Source organism: Dicentrarchus labrax, unplaced genomic scaffold, assembly GCF_905237075.1.
Source record: "Dicentrarchus labrax unplaced genomic scaffold, dlabrax2021, whole genome shotgun sequence".
NCBI lineage: Eukaryota > Metazoa > Chordata > Actinopteri > Moronidae > Dicentrarchus > Dicentrarchus labrax.
Genome location: NW_026136999.1, coordinates 335,480 through 353,130, shown reverse-complemented (window position 1 = coordinate 353,130; position 17,651 = coordinate 335,480). Strand labels below are relative to the sequence as shown.

The 17,651-nt window shown below is 40.3% G+C and overlaps 1 protein-coding gene across 8 annotated transcripts; it reads left to right on the top strand.

Moving 5' to 3' along the window:
* The first annotated feature begins 336 nt into the window (after positions 1–336).
* On the top strand, positions 337–16,156 carry LOC127361308 (NLR family CARD domain-containing protein 3). Of its 8 annotated transcripts, none has more exons than XM_051395827.1 (9): positions 337–424; positions 829–978; positions 1,713–1,885; positions 3,037–4,825; positions 7,842–8,015; positions 10,060–10,236; positions 12,586–12,759; positions 13,105–13,278; positions 14,101–16,156. In XM_051395827.1, exons 2-9 carry the CDS (start codon positions 848–850, stop codon positions 14,114–14,116), a joined length of 2,808 nt encoding a protein of 935 aa, XP_051251787.1. In that variant the 5' UTR covers positions 337–424; positions 829–847; the 3' UTR covers positions 14,117–16,156. The 8 variants fall into 8 exon arrangements, with proteins under 8 accessions (XP_051251787.1, XP_051251790.1, XP_051251785.1 ...); XM_051395830.1 differs by having other exon boundaries at positions 3,034–4,825; positions 12,586–12,673; positions 13,193–13,278; XM_051395825.1 differs by having other exon boundaries at positions 3,034–4,825.
* The last annotated feature ends 1,495 nt before the right edge of the window (positions 16,157–17,651 follow it).

The following is a 17,651-nucleotide window of genomic DNA, read 5'->3' as shown; positions in this document are numbered from 1 at the left end:
GCAGTCTTAAATACGACACATTTTCAATGGAGTTTGGCACAACTTTCTGTTCAACCTGCAGCATCTGAAGCACTGCCCAATAAAATAAAATAAAATAAACATTACAAATTCAGAGGACAGCTGGTAGGAAACACATGCTCTCAAATCATTATGTACCTTGTACTTTAAAGCATTAAAGTATTTTAACACTGCTGTATGCACACACACACACTGCACACACACACACACACACACACACACACACACACACACACACACACACACAACAAACAGATAAACACTGACTTCCTGTAAACGGAGAGGGGAGGAGCTACATGTGATCCAGGCTCATGAGAACAGGAAGGGAACCTGAAAGTGAAAGTGTTCAGATAGTTCAGAGTCAGACTCCATTTTGAGTTGACAGAGCAGGAGGAGGGAAACTGAAGTATGTAGAACTTTCCAGCAGGTGTAACTATTGCTTTATATATATATTATATGTGTATGCATAATTAGTCACAGTGCGCAGGTGGCTCGCCTTTAGGTTGCATTTTCATTCATTTGATGGTCAGGACTGGTACGCCTTGCCGGTTTACAACCTAACTAACTAACTAACTATCTAGCTCATTAACGTCACTAATTATCAAGCTGACAGGCTAGCGTAGCGGTAGCAGTCAGGCTACCTAGTGTATGGATGCTTATTGTGTATGTGTGTGCAATAAAAATTAATAAAGTGACTTGAGTGTGTGAGTGTGTGTGTGTGTGTGTGTGTGTGTGTGCGACTCGTTAACAATCTTGTTTCCTGGTTCTTGTCCTCTGAGCTCACAGTCTGTGTTACTGTTTAACTCTCAGACTGACTTCAGATCAGAAGATGAGTGTTAATGTGGAGGAAGAGGAGGACAGAGCAGAGTCTGCAGCGTCCAGCTGTCTGTCTATGAAGAGTGACTGGTCCAAAGATAGACCTCCATTGTTCAGCAATGAACCTGGACCCTCAGACTCAAAGTAAGAGAACTGATACAAACTCATTTATATAACTCATTTTCAGTTCCCTCTGCTCATGCATGCTTTCTGTTGATTTTGTGTTTATATATTAAACTTTCTGCTAAAATGTATTTACTTACTTAACTGTTGTGACACACAAAGAGAAATCACTCGTCCATCTTCCTCTCAGTCTCTGTGACAGCTGTCAGTCACTATTAAAGCTGTAATCTAATCTAAGAGCACTGATACAAACTTTGAAACCTCCTAATGATCCACAGTAGCAGCAGTTTGTGTATTTAGAGCTTCTTTAAGGACTTTGTCATCAAATACTAAGATTGTTCTCAGCGACTAACAGTTAAGTGGACTATTAGGGGGCAGCCCTGATATTGAGCCAAGGTTGGCAGGTCTGAAACAGTAACAGACATAATGAGCTCTCTTTAATGGAGGATTTTTACTGTGAAGCAGCTGCAGGAAGTGTTGAGTTTGTATTGATAACTAACTACAGGCTGATCACTAAATGTTTAATGAGACAAACAGGTAAAGCAGTTCATTGGTGTTTGTGAAAGCAGGAGAGTTGAAATTAAAGGAACAATTGTTTCATTTCAGACTGAATGCTGAATTCAAACAGAAAAGTAACGAGACTTTTACTGTTCTCTGTGACCATCTGAGCTTCTACACAGAGTCAGTGGACACATGTTGATATGTTTCAACTACAGTCAACAAATCATTGTACTTATAAAGAAATGTCTTCACAGAAAGAGGAAGAGGAGTTGCTGTGTTTTGTGTCGGGACGTCCTGAAGGATCCAGTCTCTACCAGCTCTGGACTCTGGTTCTGTAGACAGTGCATCACCTCATACTGGTACCAGTCTGCTTCATCAGGAGACGCCTCCTGTCCCCAGTCTGGAGAAGGACCCAGAACAAGACAGAGTAAGACTGTATACCTGTCTGCTGATGTGTTAATACATTAGTTGTGTCATACAGTACGGCCATTTAACACCTTTATACATTTAAATGTAGTTGCATGTTTTTTCTGCTCCAGCATACAATTCGTGTCCTTGTTCTCCTTTGAGAAAACATAATGACACATGTTGGTTTTATGATAGCGCCCCCTGTCTTTGCATTAAGCAGTCAGAATGCTGGTTGTTCTCTGTGTGCATAGATGGAGATGGAGAACTATTAAACTCTGTGTAAAGCAGTAACATCACTGTTCTATCACAGACAGACAGCAGCCTGAGACGCAACAAGAGCCACAGACTTTAAACAACAGCTCACATTGGTGTTCCTGCTCGTGACTGCTTCTTCTCTAACTTACAAACACACTTCGTCCTGCAGACTGACTTGTTGAACAAGCGACCGAATAAACATCCACTGAGGAAAAGTGCACTGCTAACATCATTAGGTAGCTAATTAGCTCATCAGTGTCAGCACATTAAACAGCTTAAACTGTACTGTACTTACACTGTTGGCCCTCAGCTCGTAAACAACAGTTTTCAGTTTGCTTACTTTGTCTTTGTGCCACATTGTGTCAAACTGTGAACACGTGCATCTCCACTGCAGCCTCATAGCAGGAACAAACTAGCTGTTGTGGTTCTGATGGTAGCATCATGGTCAACAGGGGCCAACCTGAGATCCTCCTCCCTCAAACAAAAACCTCGTCTGTCTCTAAAGTGTGTGTCTGTGCTGGAGACCAGAGAGAAAGATCTGTTTCTAAAAGTCTCTCTGTGTTCAGCTTTCAGGACTTTTATTTAATATGTTTTATTCCATTCTTTGTAAATTGATTTATTGTTATTCAATAACGTATTCTGCATTATTTGGTCGGTGGATCAGTTTAAACATTCCTGGGACGAAGGAACAGCCACAGTGAGCAGTTCAGATGAAGAGCTGATGAAGAGAGTCCACCGACACACAGCCAGAGGCTGAGAGACAAAGGAGCATTTCTGATGTTTACCCAAAACTGGACTTTATAACCTTTAATTCTGGAAATATTCTGATTTTGTTTTTTTATTGGCAATTAAAATAATCAGAAGATTGGCAAATTTTCTTTGTTTTGTCTCCCATTTCTTCTTCTCTTCCAGCAGATGGTGGTCTGCAGGAGGTTTTAGATGAACATAAGATCAGTCTGAGGAGGAGATGTGAACATGTGACTGAAGGAACTGATGAACTAGGAAGTGGAACCCTCCTCAACAGGATCTACACTAAGCTCTACATCACAGAGGGACAGAGTGAAGAGGTTAATACCCAACATGAGGTAAGACAGCTTGAGACAGCTTCCAAGAAGAAGACCTTCCATGATGCTTCAATCAGGTGCCACGACATCTTTAAAGCCTTACCTGACCAACAGAGACACATCAGAGTGGTTCTGACGAACGGCATTGCTGGCGTTGGAAAAACCTTCTCAGTGCAGAAGTTCACTCTGGACTGGGCAGAGGGCTCGAACAACCAAGATGTCAGTCTGGTGGTTCTGCTTTCGTTCAGGGAGCTGAACCTGATCAAAGATGAGCAGTACAGTCTTCTCAGACTCCTCCATGTTTTCCATCCAACATTACAGAAGGTCACAGCAGAGCAGCTCGCTGTCTGTAAACTTTTGTTCATCTTTGACGGCCTGGATGAAAGCAGACTTTCACTGGATTTCCACAACAATGAGGTTGTGTCTGACGTCACACAGAAGTCTTCAGTCAACGTGCTGTTGACAAACCTCATCAAGGGGAATCTGCTTCCATTGGCTCTCGTCTGGATAACTTCCAGACCTGCAGCAGCCAATCAGATCCCTCCTGAATGTGTGGACAGGGTAACAGAAGTACGAGGCTTCACTGACGCCCAGAAGGAGGAGTACTTCAGGAGGAGAGCCAGTGATGAAGATCTGTCCAACAGAATCATCTCCCACATCAAGACCTCCAGGAGCCTCCACGTCATGTGTCTAATCCCAGTCTTCTGCTGGATCACTGCTACAGTTCTGGACCACATGTTGACCACAGACCAGAGAGGAGAGCTGCCCAAGACCCTGACTGACATGTACTCACACTTCCTGCTGGTTCAAACAAAGAGGAAGAAGCAGAAGTATGATGAGGGACATGAGACGAGTCCACAGGAGCTGATGGAGGCTGACAGGAAGGTTCTTCTGAAGCTGGGGAGGCTGGCGTTCGAACAGCTGGAGAAAGGAAACATCATGTTCTACCAAGAAGACCTGGATCAGTGTGGTCTTGATGTCACAGAGGCCTCGGTGTACTCAGGAGTTTGTACAGAGATCTTCAAAAGAGAGAGTGTGATCTTCCAGAAAACAGTCTACTGCTTCGTTCATCTGAGCATTCAGGAGTTTCTGGCTGCAGTCTACATGTTCCACTGTCACACCAACAGCAACACAGAGGTACTGAAGGGTTTCCTGGGAGAAGAATATGTTGATTCATCTCTGGACGTCTTCCTGAGGGAAGCAATGATGAAATCCCTGACGAGTGAAAATGGCCATCTAGGCCTGTTTGTTCGCTTTCTTCATGGCCTCTCTCTGGAGTCCAACCAGAGACTCTTAGGAGGCCTGCTGGGTCAGACAGACAACAGTCAAGTAATCATCCAGAGAGTCATGAACAACCTGAAGGAGATGAACAGTGATGATATCTCTCCTGACAGAAGCATCAACATCTTCCACTGTCTGACGGAGATGAAGGACCACTCAGTCCATCAGGAGATCCAAGAGTTCCTGAAGTCAGAGAACAGATCAGAGAAGAAACTCTCTGTGATCCACTGCTCAGCTCTGGCCTACATGCTGCAGATGTCAGAGGAGGTTCTTGACGAGTTGAACCTGAAGAAGTACAACACATCACTGGAGGGACGACTGAGACTGATTCCAGCTGTGAGGAACTGCAGAAAGGCTCTGTAAGTCCAGATGAGATTAACATTATAAAGCAATGCTGAAGTCATCAGTATTAGATTCAATATACACACTTTACACACACACACACACACACACACACACACACACACACACACAATATAAAACTTCCACAGTATAGCTTTCAGGTCAGTGAACATCTTCTCGTATCTTCTATTGTCTTCTTGAGGGCTCAAGAGTTTGTGCTGGAAATGTCCATTTTTACAGTGTATACCGTGTGTGAAATGTGTTTCTGTTATCATTTATTATTATTTTCATGATTTATGTGGCCGTGGGGTTTCCCCCAATAAAATCTCATGTTATTTAACTAAAACTTTGCATTTTAATAAATAGTAATAACATAATACATTTTATTTATAGAGCGCTTTTCCAGGAACTCAAAGACATTTCACATAAGTTACAAAAAAAGGTAATAAAACAACACACAAAAATATATATACTGTATATAGCAACACATTCTCTTTCCTAACGCGTCCAAAACTGCAGCTGGGTCAGTGGCCCTACGCTTCAAGAAGTGACGCTCTAGGTACCCTTCTAGTGTCACTTTTGCACGCGCAGGGATGTTTAATTGATATGAGACCATGGCACTGTCAAGTTAGCAACAACACATTTACCCACGTCTGGGTGGACTGAATCAGGAAAATAAATAAGCAATGTCCGGTTACACTTTCAAAATAAAGCCAGAAGAGAAACGTTTCATAATTAATTTTTTCTTACTTTAACCCGTTCTCACGGGTTGACCAGCAATAAAGTGTTGGGTCTTGGTCAGAATTAGTTCTCTTTATGATCAGAAGATTGTGTCCAACATACGATTTTCTAAGTCCAAATTAGGTCTAAAAGTTATTCTCCTTCAGGTGGAAAAATAACAACCAGGATTCATCAAAGTTGGCAGTAGAATAGAGCTTTATTATCTTGACAGACAAACAAAGCCCGATCCCTCCATGGAAAGACTGAATTCATCCTCACAAAGCTTCTCCTTATATACTTTTGCCCTCTGTCACAAGTCCTGCCCACCTTCTACCTTTTCCATCCACGATATAATGGTGTAAATTCTACTTTGGAAAGACCCTAAATCTTTACCAGTACATGGGTCCCAATTATTTTGCCCTTGTTGGGCCCATGCGCCATCCTAGTGGTTGTCTTATCAGCCCAATTATCCTGCCTTTGTTTTGCCCACGCTCCACTCTACTGGTGTCTTACTCACCTGCACCGTCAGGCCTATGTTCTTATCACAGAACCCACAGGCTTCATGGCCTACACTAGTAGGCCATGACATTTTCTTTTTGCTCTCCTTTCATCTGGATTACACCATTAGAGTCTAGTTTACTGTACTTCTATTTTTTAAAAACCATTTATTACCTTTTCCTTACACCATTATGTCACAGACGTCTTGTACTGTATTTTTTAACTTTATAATATGATAAGAAACTTGTGTTACAACCACACACATACATTTGGTATAATCAGTGCTCATTTCTTTGCTACAACTACACATTCTATATGTTCCACACATTAAATCAAACTTTTACTTAAAATCATGGTGCTTACTAATGATAAGAAAACTTGTATTTGTGCTTATCATGAAATCATATAAACTTAAAACACATGCCTTCATTAACATCCTTGTGAGCTTATATAAATCTATTCTACTTAACACTCAAAATCATCATTACTTAAAACATAGTGCTCTCTACTTGATTTCCAGTTGTCTGTGTGAACAAACCATAGTGCATAAGAAAACTTTTGTGTGATTATTGTGTGATTAATTGATTAATAACTTATAATATGCACTAACCTACACAAAATTTTATACTACAAAAGCTCTGTATTTTAATCAACACCTCTTGCCTCATACCTCATGTCTAATTGTGCAGCTAACATAACTAAGTTCACTTTATATTTTTCTGTCCTAATAATGTTGCAACATGATTTGTATTTATGAAATAGGAAAAAAAACACTAGTGTTAGTATTACTATTGTTCATAAAATATGAAATGTTTCTCTTCTGGCTTTATTTTGAAAGTGTATTTTCCTGATTCAGTCCACCCAGACGTGGGTAAATGTGTTTTTGGTAACTTGACAGTGCCACGGTGTCATATCAATCAAACATCCCTGCACGTGCAAAAGTCACTAGACACTAGAAGTGTACCTAGAGCGTCACCCCTTGAAGCGTAGGGCCACTGACCCAGCTGCAGTTTTGAATGCGTTAGCAATGAGAATGTTTTGCATATAGATATATATGTACAACACTCCACAATGAATCAAACATTAAAGGGCCTAATTAAAGGCCTTGGGACAGGGGAGCAGTGGAGGAGGTGCAGTTGTTGGTATTGATGAACTGTTGTCTATTTGTGAGATAGGACCTTAGCCAGGAGAGGCCAGTACCGGTGATGTTGAGGGAGGACTGAAGGCGGGAGAGAAGAATGGTGGTTGATGATGACATATGCAGGTTACATTTGTGGATGAAGCTACCATGGCATATGGACAAACACGAGCATGATATGAATATGCAAATTCAAAAAATTCAGATTGTTGTTCAACATGTCCCCAGGTACCACTGAGCTAAACAGTGGCCAGTATGTGGGACCAGTCCACTTTTTCATAAAGATCCTGATCTCATCATCACAACATCTTTCCTTGTAATTACGAGATAGTAACTGATAATTACGATATGTCTAAATGTTTTTTTGTGAAGGCAATGTGCTTCTGTAGCTGTTTACATTCCCCCAGACCCACATTCAAAAAATGCACTGCAGAACTACTTTACTGGATTTATAGTTATATATGTTAATAACTGTATGTATTGTTTATTTTATTTTATTCTAATATAAATGTAATATTTGTATGTTCTATGTGTGTGTGACATGAAGGGGCTACAACTTACATTTAAACATGCTGTGTTAAATATGAATGTTGAATGATTTCTGTGTGTCTTTATTTGCTTTGTGATCTAAATGCAATCAGATTTTATTTTAAAGGTTATATTCTCTGTATTCACAGACTGTCTCACTGTTGGCTCTCAGAGACTCACTGTGAAGTCGTGGCCTCAGCTCTGAAGTCCAACCCCTCCCATCTGAGAGAGCTGGACTTGAGTAGGAACTTCGACCTGAAGGATTCAGGAGTGAAGCTGTCTGCTGGACTGGAGAGTCCACACTGTAGACTGGAGACTCTGAGGTCAGTTCATGTGTTTGCTCTGTGTATATCTACCAAATATAACAGAAGTTTTAAATCTCCTTCAGTTCTTTTGTTGTCTGGGTTTGTCTGAGCACAAATCACAACAGCTCTTGTTTAAAGTCTGTCAGTCTGAATGATTTGGCTCCAGATTTCGTCTGTACTCAAACTGGATTGGTGTTAGTCAGAAAACTGTAGGATTTATTCTACAATGTGCTGCAGAATGAAATGAGTATTTAGTGAAACACTCGGGGCTGAGGACACGTTCACTGTGTGTAGTACGTTCAGTGAGTGAGGATCCATCTGAGTGAGTCAGTGAATCACTGCACGTTGGCTCTCAGCTGACTGAGAACGGATTGTTTGAGGAAGTGATTCAGTACAGTTCGTTCACCCAAAACATTTGTTCATTCAGACGAAACGTATGAATGTAATGTGATCTCTGATTCAACACACTGCCAGTTCTCAAACTCTGGAGACAAAGTTTTATAACATTGGAAATATTAACGCTGCTGACATTGTTAGTGTGAAACTAATATTTCAGACAAGAAATTGTTGTTTTAAGAAGTTTAAATTCTAATTGAAATATTTAAAGTTAAACCATAGTTAATACTATTAAAGCTTTATTCCACACTGAGGATTCAACCACATAGATTTGATGCTGATTCACAACTAGCATCTTGTTGAGTTTCATATTTAAAACATATTTAATATCACATTAATCATTCAACAGTGGTTGATTCTCTCTTAATGGTTTCATTTTCACCTTTCCCTCATTTGAATGAAACAGAAACATGTTTTATTCTCCATCAGTGAATGAAAATAAATAGTTCAAACTGAACCCCAAATCCCACAAAGCGGTTTCTGGAAGAACCTCCACACTGACCCTATTGTAACTGTGCTTTTTATTGTTTCCATTCAAAGTGACACAACATGATCATTTAATAATTAGAAAATCAAAAAGTTTATCTCCTTGCTTTGTGTTTTAGTGTTTTTCCCTTTATAGAACATTTCAAACTCAGGCGTAGTCTGAAGATATGGTTGGTGTAATTTATTTCTGGTCTCACAAGGTGCACAACGGTGATAATATTTACAGAAAGTGGTCCAAAAGGGCAAAAACTTGGAAAAGGAAAATCAAATGCTATATACAACATTTCAAACATAAATGAATAAAAAAGAAACTATCACAACAAATACTTAAATTACCCAGGTCGTAACCTCCAGTGCACGTTACCTCCACTGTAACTAAGCTCGGACTGACTTCACTAGCCCCTCCCACTGGGCTTAATATTTCCATTAATTAACAACAATTAATATCTTTTCTTATTATTGTTACTGTTTCCATCATCTAAACACAATATATATTTCAAACACAATGTATTTATAATTTAACCCCTATTCCTTTATAAGCCAAACTAGTTATTATTGCAAGAATTAATACTATAAAGAAAATGTAATTATTCTGCCCACATGACCTGGAAGACCTGCAAGATTATCACATATAACCTCCGACTGTATTCAACTCTGTCTGTCCAACCAAACTCCTGAGACAGCACTCTCACTAACAGCACGGTTTATTAACTCACTTATTAATTTAGTTAATGAGAGCAGAAAGGAGCTGAGGGAAATGGATTATTTGTGTGTGTGTGTGTGTGTGTGCCAGCAGTCAATGACGGTACCGCTCCATCACACACATTTACACTAAAACTAAATCTGAAAAATACATGAATAAAATAAATTATTTAAATAATACAAACAAAAAAACACATTAAATAAATTATACAATGAACATGAATACAGTGAAGGTTGCAATAAAACTATTGAGGAGACAGTATTTAGTATTAACTCCTCCCTCCCCGAACAGATACAGCTGATCCACTGAGACTTTATGTGTTTGACTCCCAGATATGTCCAGATAGACACTAATCTAAAGCTTTTTATAAACTTGTACATTGTAAACCTTCTTCAGCTCTGAACAGATTATTAAACACTGAATGATTTCAAGCAGGAACATTGTCTTCTAAACTCACATCTTTTATTCTTTATTCAGATTGAGTTACTGCAGTTTGTCAGAGATCAGCTGTTCTTCTCTGGTCTCAGCTCTGAAGTCCAACCCCTCCCATCTGAGAGAGCTGGACCTGAGTTGGAACAATGATCTGTATGATTCAGGAGTGAAGCTGCTGTGTGGTTTTCTGGAGAGTCCACTCTGTAGACTGGAGACTCTGAGGTCAGACACCATGTTTTCTTTCTGTGCTGAGATGAATGTGATGTTAAGTTGTGCTGACAGTAAAGTGCAGACATAAGGCTGATATTATACTGATCCACACTGAGTATCTGAATGCTAAAGGCTGTTTTCTTCTTCAGTGGTTTAGTCCATTGACTGTGGCAGAGCAATGTTGAGCTCCACATTTAAAACCTTCATATAACAAGTCAAAATGTACACCTAGGTTTCTTGCAGTGGGTTTTTCGGAGAGGGGACCAAGGGCTTGCTGATAATGACTAATATTGTTTGGGGGGGTGAACAATATGAGATCTGTTTTGGTGTTGTTAAGCTGTAAGAAATTTTGGGCCATCCAACTGTTAATATCTTTAAGACAGTCTAAAATAGCAGCTAGGCTTCCAGGGTCACCGGGCCTCAGCGGAAGGTATATTTGTGTGTCGTCTGCATAGCAATGGACCGATACATTATGGTGTTTAATAATCTGGCCAAGTGGGAGCATATAAATAGAAAATAAAATCGGACCTAAAATAGAACCTTGCGGTACACCACAGGTAATTGGAGTTGTAGTTGAGGAATAATTACCTGTGGTGACCGAGAAGGTTCTGTCTAAAAGCTAAGAATAAAACCAGCTAAAAGTAGTACCCTTGATGCCGACCCAGGTTTTCAGGCGGTCTAATAAAATTGCACGATCAACAGTGTCGAAGGCTGCACTTAAATCTAAGAGGATTAAAACTGCGCTTTCTCCCCTATCGGCTGCTAAAAGAAGGTCGTTGATTACCTTGAGGAGGGCAGTTTCTGTACTATTTAAAGCTCTAAAACCTGACTGGAACTTCTCAAAGATGTTGTTGTGAGACATAAAAGCTAAAAGTTGCGTAGAAACTACTTTCTATAAGACCTTGGATAAAAACGGAAGCTTAGAAATTGGCCTCAAATTGTTAAGAACCGAAGGGTCGAGGTTTGGTTTCTTTTAAAGAGGTTGGACCACAGCATGTTTAAAAGAGTGTGGGAAAATGCCACTTTAATTTAGAAAATAATTAAGTTCTTGCTTCTTTAACTGTTTTTTGATCATTTATCATGGCATCTTTTCAGGTCTGATAAAACACATGTCTGTCTTTTTCCAATTTCTTTCATTTCTCCTGCAGTGTCTTTTCATTGATTGAGTATGGTTATTTAGCCAGGGTTGCAGTGCTCTACTGTTTTTTTTGTTTTTGTAGGGGGCGATGATGTCCTGGGCAGACTGACAGGAGTGGTTAAAAAAGAGACCAGCTCCTCTGGGTTAAAATCGGGGTTAAAAGCAGTTAAAGAAGCACTAAAAAGCTCTGAAAACTTGCTAGCTGAGCTGGTGTTAAAAACCCGGCTGCGGACTGGTGGGCTGTGATTAAAAGGTGTTTTGGATAAAATGATATTAAATAAAACAGCTTTATGATCCGACACACAAATATCCTTAATAGTTAGATTATCTGGGCTGAGGCCACTGGACAGAACCAGGTCCAGGATGTGACCCTTTGAATGAGTGGGCTCTTGAACTCCCTGGGTGAGGTTAAAAGACTCCAGAATATCCATAAAATCTGTAGTGAAAGACTGAGGAGGGCAACAAACATGAATGTTAAAATCACCTAGAATAAGAATTTTGTCGTACCTTGTCATAAAATGAGATAAAAGCAGAGTTTGGTTTGGGCGGTCTGTAGATTACTAAAATTATTACTGGAACCTTTGAGTGAACCATAAAACCAAGGTGTTTAAAAGAAGTAAAACTACCATGTACAACAGGCGTGCAATTAAAATCTTATCTGTAAATGACAGCCACCCCCCCTCCCCTGCCTGACAACTGGGGTTGGTGGAGGTGTGTAAAATCAGGGGGGGTTGCTTCGATAAGAGGACCAAAATCTCCCTGGGTTTCTGTGAGGATAAAAAAATTTAGATTATTAAAAGTTATAAAATCATGGCAAAGAAAGGATTTGTTGTTGAGGGAGCTGATGTTTAAAAGACCAATATTTACAGGGTTACAGCTAAGAGCAGGAGGGGACTGAGGTTGTAGGGTGACTTGAATTATGTTATGGTGATTGACAGCAGATGGGTGTGGTCTTGAACGTGCTGCAGACGGTCTATGATAATGGATAGAAGAAGAGACAGAGTGCGTAGATTAGTGGGTTTTAAATCTAGGCATAATTCTGACAGGAACACTGTAAGAGTCTGGGGGGCTACAGTTAAATGGACTCATTGCAGGTCAAGATATACAGGCTTTACAGGAGTGCCTTCTTCAGCCTTCTTCAGCTCTGAACAGATTATTAAACACTGAATGATTTCAAGCAGGAACATTGTCTTCTAAACTCACATCTTTTATTCTTTTTTCAGATTGAGGGGCTGCAGTTTGTCAGAGATCAGCTGTTCTTCTCTGGTCTCAGCTCTGAAGTCCAACCCCTCCCATCTGAGAGAGCTGGACCTGAGTCACAACAAGCTGCAGGATTCAGGAGTGAAGCTGCTGTGTGGTTTTCTGGAGAGTCCACACTGTAGACTGGAGACTCTGAGGTCAGACACCATGTTTTATTTCTGCTGTTTTCTTCTTCAGTGGATTAGTCCATTGACTGTGGCAGAGCAATGTTGAGCTCCACATTTAAAACCTTCATATAACAAGAAGAATCTACACTGAATAATTCACTGTGAACTTCTTCAGCTCTGGATTTTACATTAAAGGTCACCTTGTGGTTTTAAATCATCCATAAACATAAATGAATTAACACAAATAATAAATAAATAATCTTTATTTCAACTGTCAGACAATAACAAATATATTCAGTGTTTTATGAAGCTGTGTGACGTTTCTACTGACTGAACTGTTTCATTATAAACTCACATCTTTTATTCTTTATTCAGATTGAGGGAGTGCAGTTTGTCAGAGATCAGCTGTTCTTCTCTGGTCTCAGCTCTGAAGTCCAACCCCTGCCATCTGAGAGAGCTGGACCTGGATTTCAACAACCTGCAGGATTCAGAAGTGAAGCTGCTGTCTGATCTTGTGGAGAGTCCACACTGTAGACTGCAGACTCTGAGGTCAGTAGAGGGTCTGAGTCAGTCCATGCTGGTTCCAGCAGTCTTGGACTAAACACAGATGCAGTATTTGCTGCTTTCCTCAGTGAAGCTGTGAGAGGAGAATGGGGACAGGCTTCAGGATTGGACAGACAGACAGACAGAGAGAGAACAGTCAGCCAATCAGAGAGCCAGAAGCTTGTTGTGATCATGTGTTTGAGTTGATGTGAAGACGACTGTTGTTGTTGTGTTCATGTGTTCAGGAAATAAAGCTGGATTCCAGCTGACAGCATTACAAGATGTATAGAGACAGTGGTCCTCATTCATCCAGTCTGATCTCACACTGTTTGTTCTCTCATTTCTACACTAAACAACTGATCAGTTGGTCTTTGTCACAGCTCTGAGATCAGTCTGACTGAAGCCTGCAAACAACCATCATTACATTTAGTGACCATGTGGTCTTTGTACAGACCAGGACCTCTGCTGGAGTCCAGTACCCACAGCTGATGTGTTGCTGTTCAGTCTTTGTATGAACATGTAGGACCTTTAACATCAGATATATATCTGTCCATTTGTCTTTTGTTTGTCCAAATAGTTTGAATATTTACACATTTGTCCTGTAAGATTTCAGATGAAACATTCAAATGTGACTGAGACTGTGGTTTTTATCAGCTTTGAACCCTAACAGCAGTAAATGCATCATTCCAGTGGGCAGTGAATGTCTCTCTGTTTCTGCAGTAATGATGTGTTCAGACCCTGCTGCTCTTTATACTGGATGTGCTGATGGAGGGAGTCTCTGTAAACACTGATTTATCTCTGCTGTCCTCTGTCTCCTTCTCTCCTCAGCTGGAAGAGTTGGTGAGCTCAGTCAGACTGCTAGCGGTGAGGAAGGAGGTTGTGTTGGAGGATCCGCTGTGTCCTGATGATCCAGAGAGGTTGAAGCAGCAGCATCACTCCACACATAGAAGCGGTATTGCAGTGCGTGATACTGCCTCACTATAATGTAATGTCATATAAAAATATAATAAATAAATACAAATGTCTGACAGGAAATGTACTTTTAGTCTTTGTCAACGTGCACATGTTTATTGCTCTGCTGTGTTTGACACCTTTGAACCTGTGACCCTGCTGTTTGTGCATGAGATTGTGGGTCATTTGAAGCCCTCAGGGTCTCCGAATGATACTGTCCCGCCCGGTTATTCAAGGAGGTTTTTCCCACTATTGGGCCATCATGTCTCACAGTTATTAATAGCAGTCTGTCCTCTGGAGTAGTCCCTGTAAATCTTAAACATGCAGTTGTGCAGCCTTTATTAAAAAAACCTGGGCTGGATCCTAATGTTTTGGCAAATTTCAGGCCTATATCCAAATTGCCTTTCTTCTCTAAAATCTTAGAGAAGATTGTTTATTCCCAGCTCATGGACTTTTTAAATGAACACAATATTCTTGAGACTTTCCAATCCGGTTTTAAAACATTGCACAGCACAGAATCAGCGCTTTTAAGAGTTTTTAATTATATCTTTTTAGCTACTGACTCTGGACACTGTGTTGTCCTTGTACTTTTAGATTTGACTGCAGCATTTGATACAGTGGATCATGAAATCCTGATCGCTCGTTTGGAGCAGTGGGTGGGCATCAGTGGCTCAGCACTGGAATGGTTCAGGTCCTACCTGTCACATCGGACTTTCTGTGTCAGCCTTGATGACTCTGTGTCCTCCACTGCTCCTCTCTCATGTGGGGTCCCACAGGGCTCTGTGCTTGGCCCTCTTTTATTTTCTCTTTATCTACTCCCACTTGGTTCCATTCTCAGGAAACATGGCATTTCTTTTCACTGTTATGCGGATGACAGCCAGATCTATATCCCCCTCAAAAAATCAGAATCCTACTCTGTTGACCCACTGCTAAAGTGCTTACACGACCTTAAAACTTGGATGTCTTTGAATTTTCTGAATTTTAATGAAAAAAAGACAGAAGTAATGGTCTTTGGTGGCACTTCTGTGACCCCCCCCCCAGTTGATCTGGGTTCTTTAGCGCAATATCGCAAACCAATTGCAAAAAATCTTGGGGTAAAAGTTGACACAGACCTTAAATTTGACAGCCAAATTAAAGCTGTGGTAAAGTCTAGCTTTTTCCAGTTAAGGCAGCTGGCAAAAATCAAATCAGTCCTTCAGAGACAGCACTTTGAGACAGTAATCCACGCCTTTGTGACCACTCGGCTGGATTACTGTAATGCACTTTATATGGGGGTTAGTGGGTCCTCCATTTCTCGTCTTCAACTGGTACAAAATGCTGCTGCACGTCTTTTAACTGGCACACGCAAGTATGAGCACATTTCACCTATTTTAGCTTCACTCCACTGGTTGCCCGTCCATTTTAGGATTCATTTTAAAATTATTTTATTTGCTTTTAAAGCCTTGAATGGCCTTGCCCCTTCTTACCTCTCTGAGCTGTTGCACCCCTACACTCCCAGCCGATCTCTCAGGTCAGCTGACCAGCTGCTCCTGACAGTGCCTAAAGCTAGGCTTAAGCTCAGAGGGGAACGAGCGTTTGCCGTTGCAGCTCCAAAACTTTGGAATGGATTGCCGCTGCACATTAGACAGGCCACCTCTCTGTCTCATTTTAAAACTCTTCTTAAAACCCACCTCTTCTCTTCGGCTTTTGATACCATGTAGAGCGTTGATTCTATGTGTACACATGCATATTTTTATCTTGTGTGGGCAGTGCTTTTTATTTATTTCTGTTATTTATTTTACTTATTTTATTTTATTTTATTTTATTGCTTTTATCTCTTATTGTGTATCTTCGATTGTGTTATTTATTTATTCTGTATATCTTTTTGTGCAGCACTTTGGAAACCTTGTGTTTGTTAAATTCGTGCTATATAAATAAAGTGGATTGGATTGGATTGAGAATGGGATGTCTACATGGCTGTGAGTCAGTGTGTTTGTATTGTAATACCTATACTGAACATCCTTAATCTTGCCCTTGACACCCCCAATATTAAAATAAGATGAAATAAATAAATAAAACTCATTTGAAACTCAATGTTTTATTATTTTCCTGGCAGAAATTGGGCTTCCATACAAGGTCTGGTTGAAAAAAGACAATATGTTGTTAAATGTTAGACTTTAAACTGTCCTGTTTTCTATAGCAACCGGCATTAATCAGTATTCCCAAAATACCCCCCCCATCTGATGACATTATGATGACATCATCACTGTCTCTGTCACTGTAACCCATATTAGATGTTAAATGGGCTGCGATGGCTGTGAGTTTCACTGCATGCAAGGAAAACAAACATTTACCAGGCTTAAGAACAGTTTACACCTCTATGTGTTCTATGGAAGAGACTTCATGCCAGACTTCATTTAAAAATCGTCCACTTTAAAACAAGAGTCCACAAGAGTTTAATATATGATGTCAAACAAATGAGTGTAGTCTTACAGTTTATTCAGCTGATATAAAAGGACGTGCCAGACTTCCTATGAAAATCTTCCTCTTTCAGCCCGTTTCTACCAAAATACCAAGGCAGTCTTAAATACGACACATTTTCAATGGAGTTTGACACAACTTTCTGTTCAACCTGCAGCATCTGAACCACTGCCCAATAAAGTCAGTGTAGAGCCAGAGTGTGTGGTGTACTGTCAGGATTCATCCAGCGGGGGGCGCTGCAAGACACAGAGTGATGATCTATCTGTCTATCTATCTATTTGTCTATCCGTCTGTCTGTCTGTCTGACTCTTTATGGTTAGAAGCTGTTGAAAAGGTAAGTAAGTGAAAGTTGAGGTTAATATTTATGAATTATTAATGTTTTTGTACATTATTTTACTGCTTTATTTTATCATGGTGACAGCTGATGCAGTTCAATTGGCTGGTCTCCTGATTGGCCATCGTCATCTCTCCGTGTCACCATTGTTAATCACTGCTGAAAAACAACTTTTTTGTTCATTCAGAACTCCCTTTAGAATTTACCAAATTCTTAATTTAGAATTTCACAAATTCTAATTGGCGGCAATGGGAGCCATGTTTGTGCAGCAACACAATAAAGTGATATATAATTAAAACACTAACAGTTTGGTGACTCAGGTTTATGCCGAAGTGGAGAATGTACTCTTAGTAACTAGACAATGTCTCGAGTCTGTCTTTATAGTATGCAAACCGTGGCCAAATAGCAAATAAAAGTCTTAAATAGGAGAGTTTTTCAATGGAGTTTGGCACGAGTTTTTCTCCAGGGTGCTGATGTTATTTAACCTCGGTGAGCTGCCAGTGATGCAGTTTATGCGTGTTATCGTCCACGTGCTCATATGACCGGAGAAGAGTGTGTGTCCATCCTCAGTGAGGAAGGCAGTGAGATCTGATTGAAAGCTCTGAAAGACTGAAGAAGTATTTTGTTCATTCAG

Excerpts from the sequence above, each read along its gene's own strand:
- LOC127361308 (XM_051395825.1), top strand. The coding sequence starts at position 848 with ATGAGTGTTAATGTGGAGGAAGAGGAGGACAGAGCAGAGTCTGCAGCG. Across the intron at positions 4,826-7,841 it reads AGGAACTGCAGAAAGGCTCT|ACTGTCTCACTGTTGGCTCT; the intron begins GTAAGTCCAGAT and ends CTGTATTCACAG. Across the intron at positions 12,760-13,104 it reads TGTAGACTGGAGACTCTGAG|ATTGAGGGAGTGCAGTTTGT; the intron begins GTCAGACACCAT and ends TTCTTTATTCAG.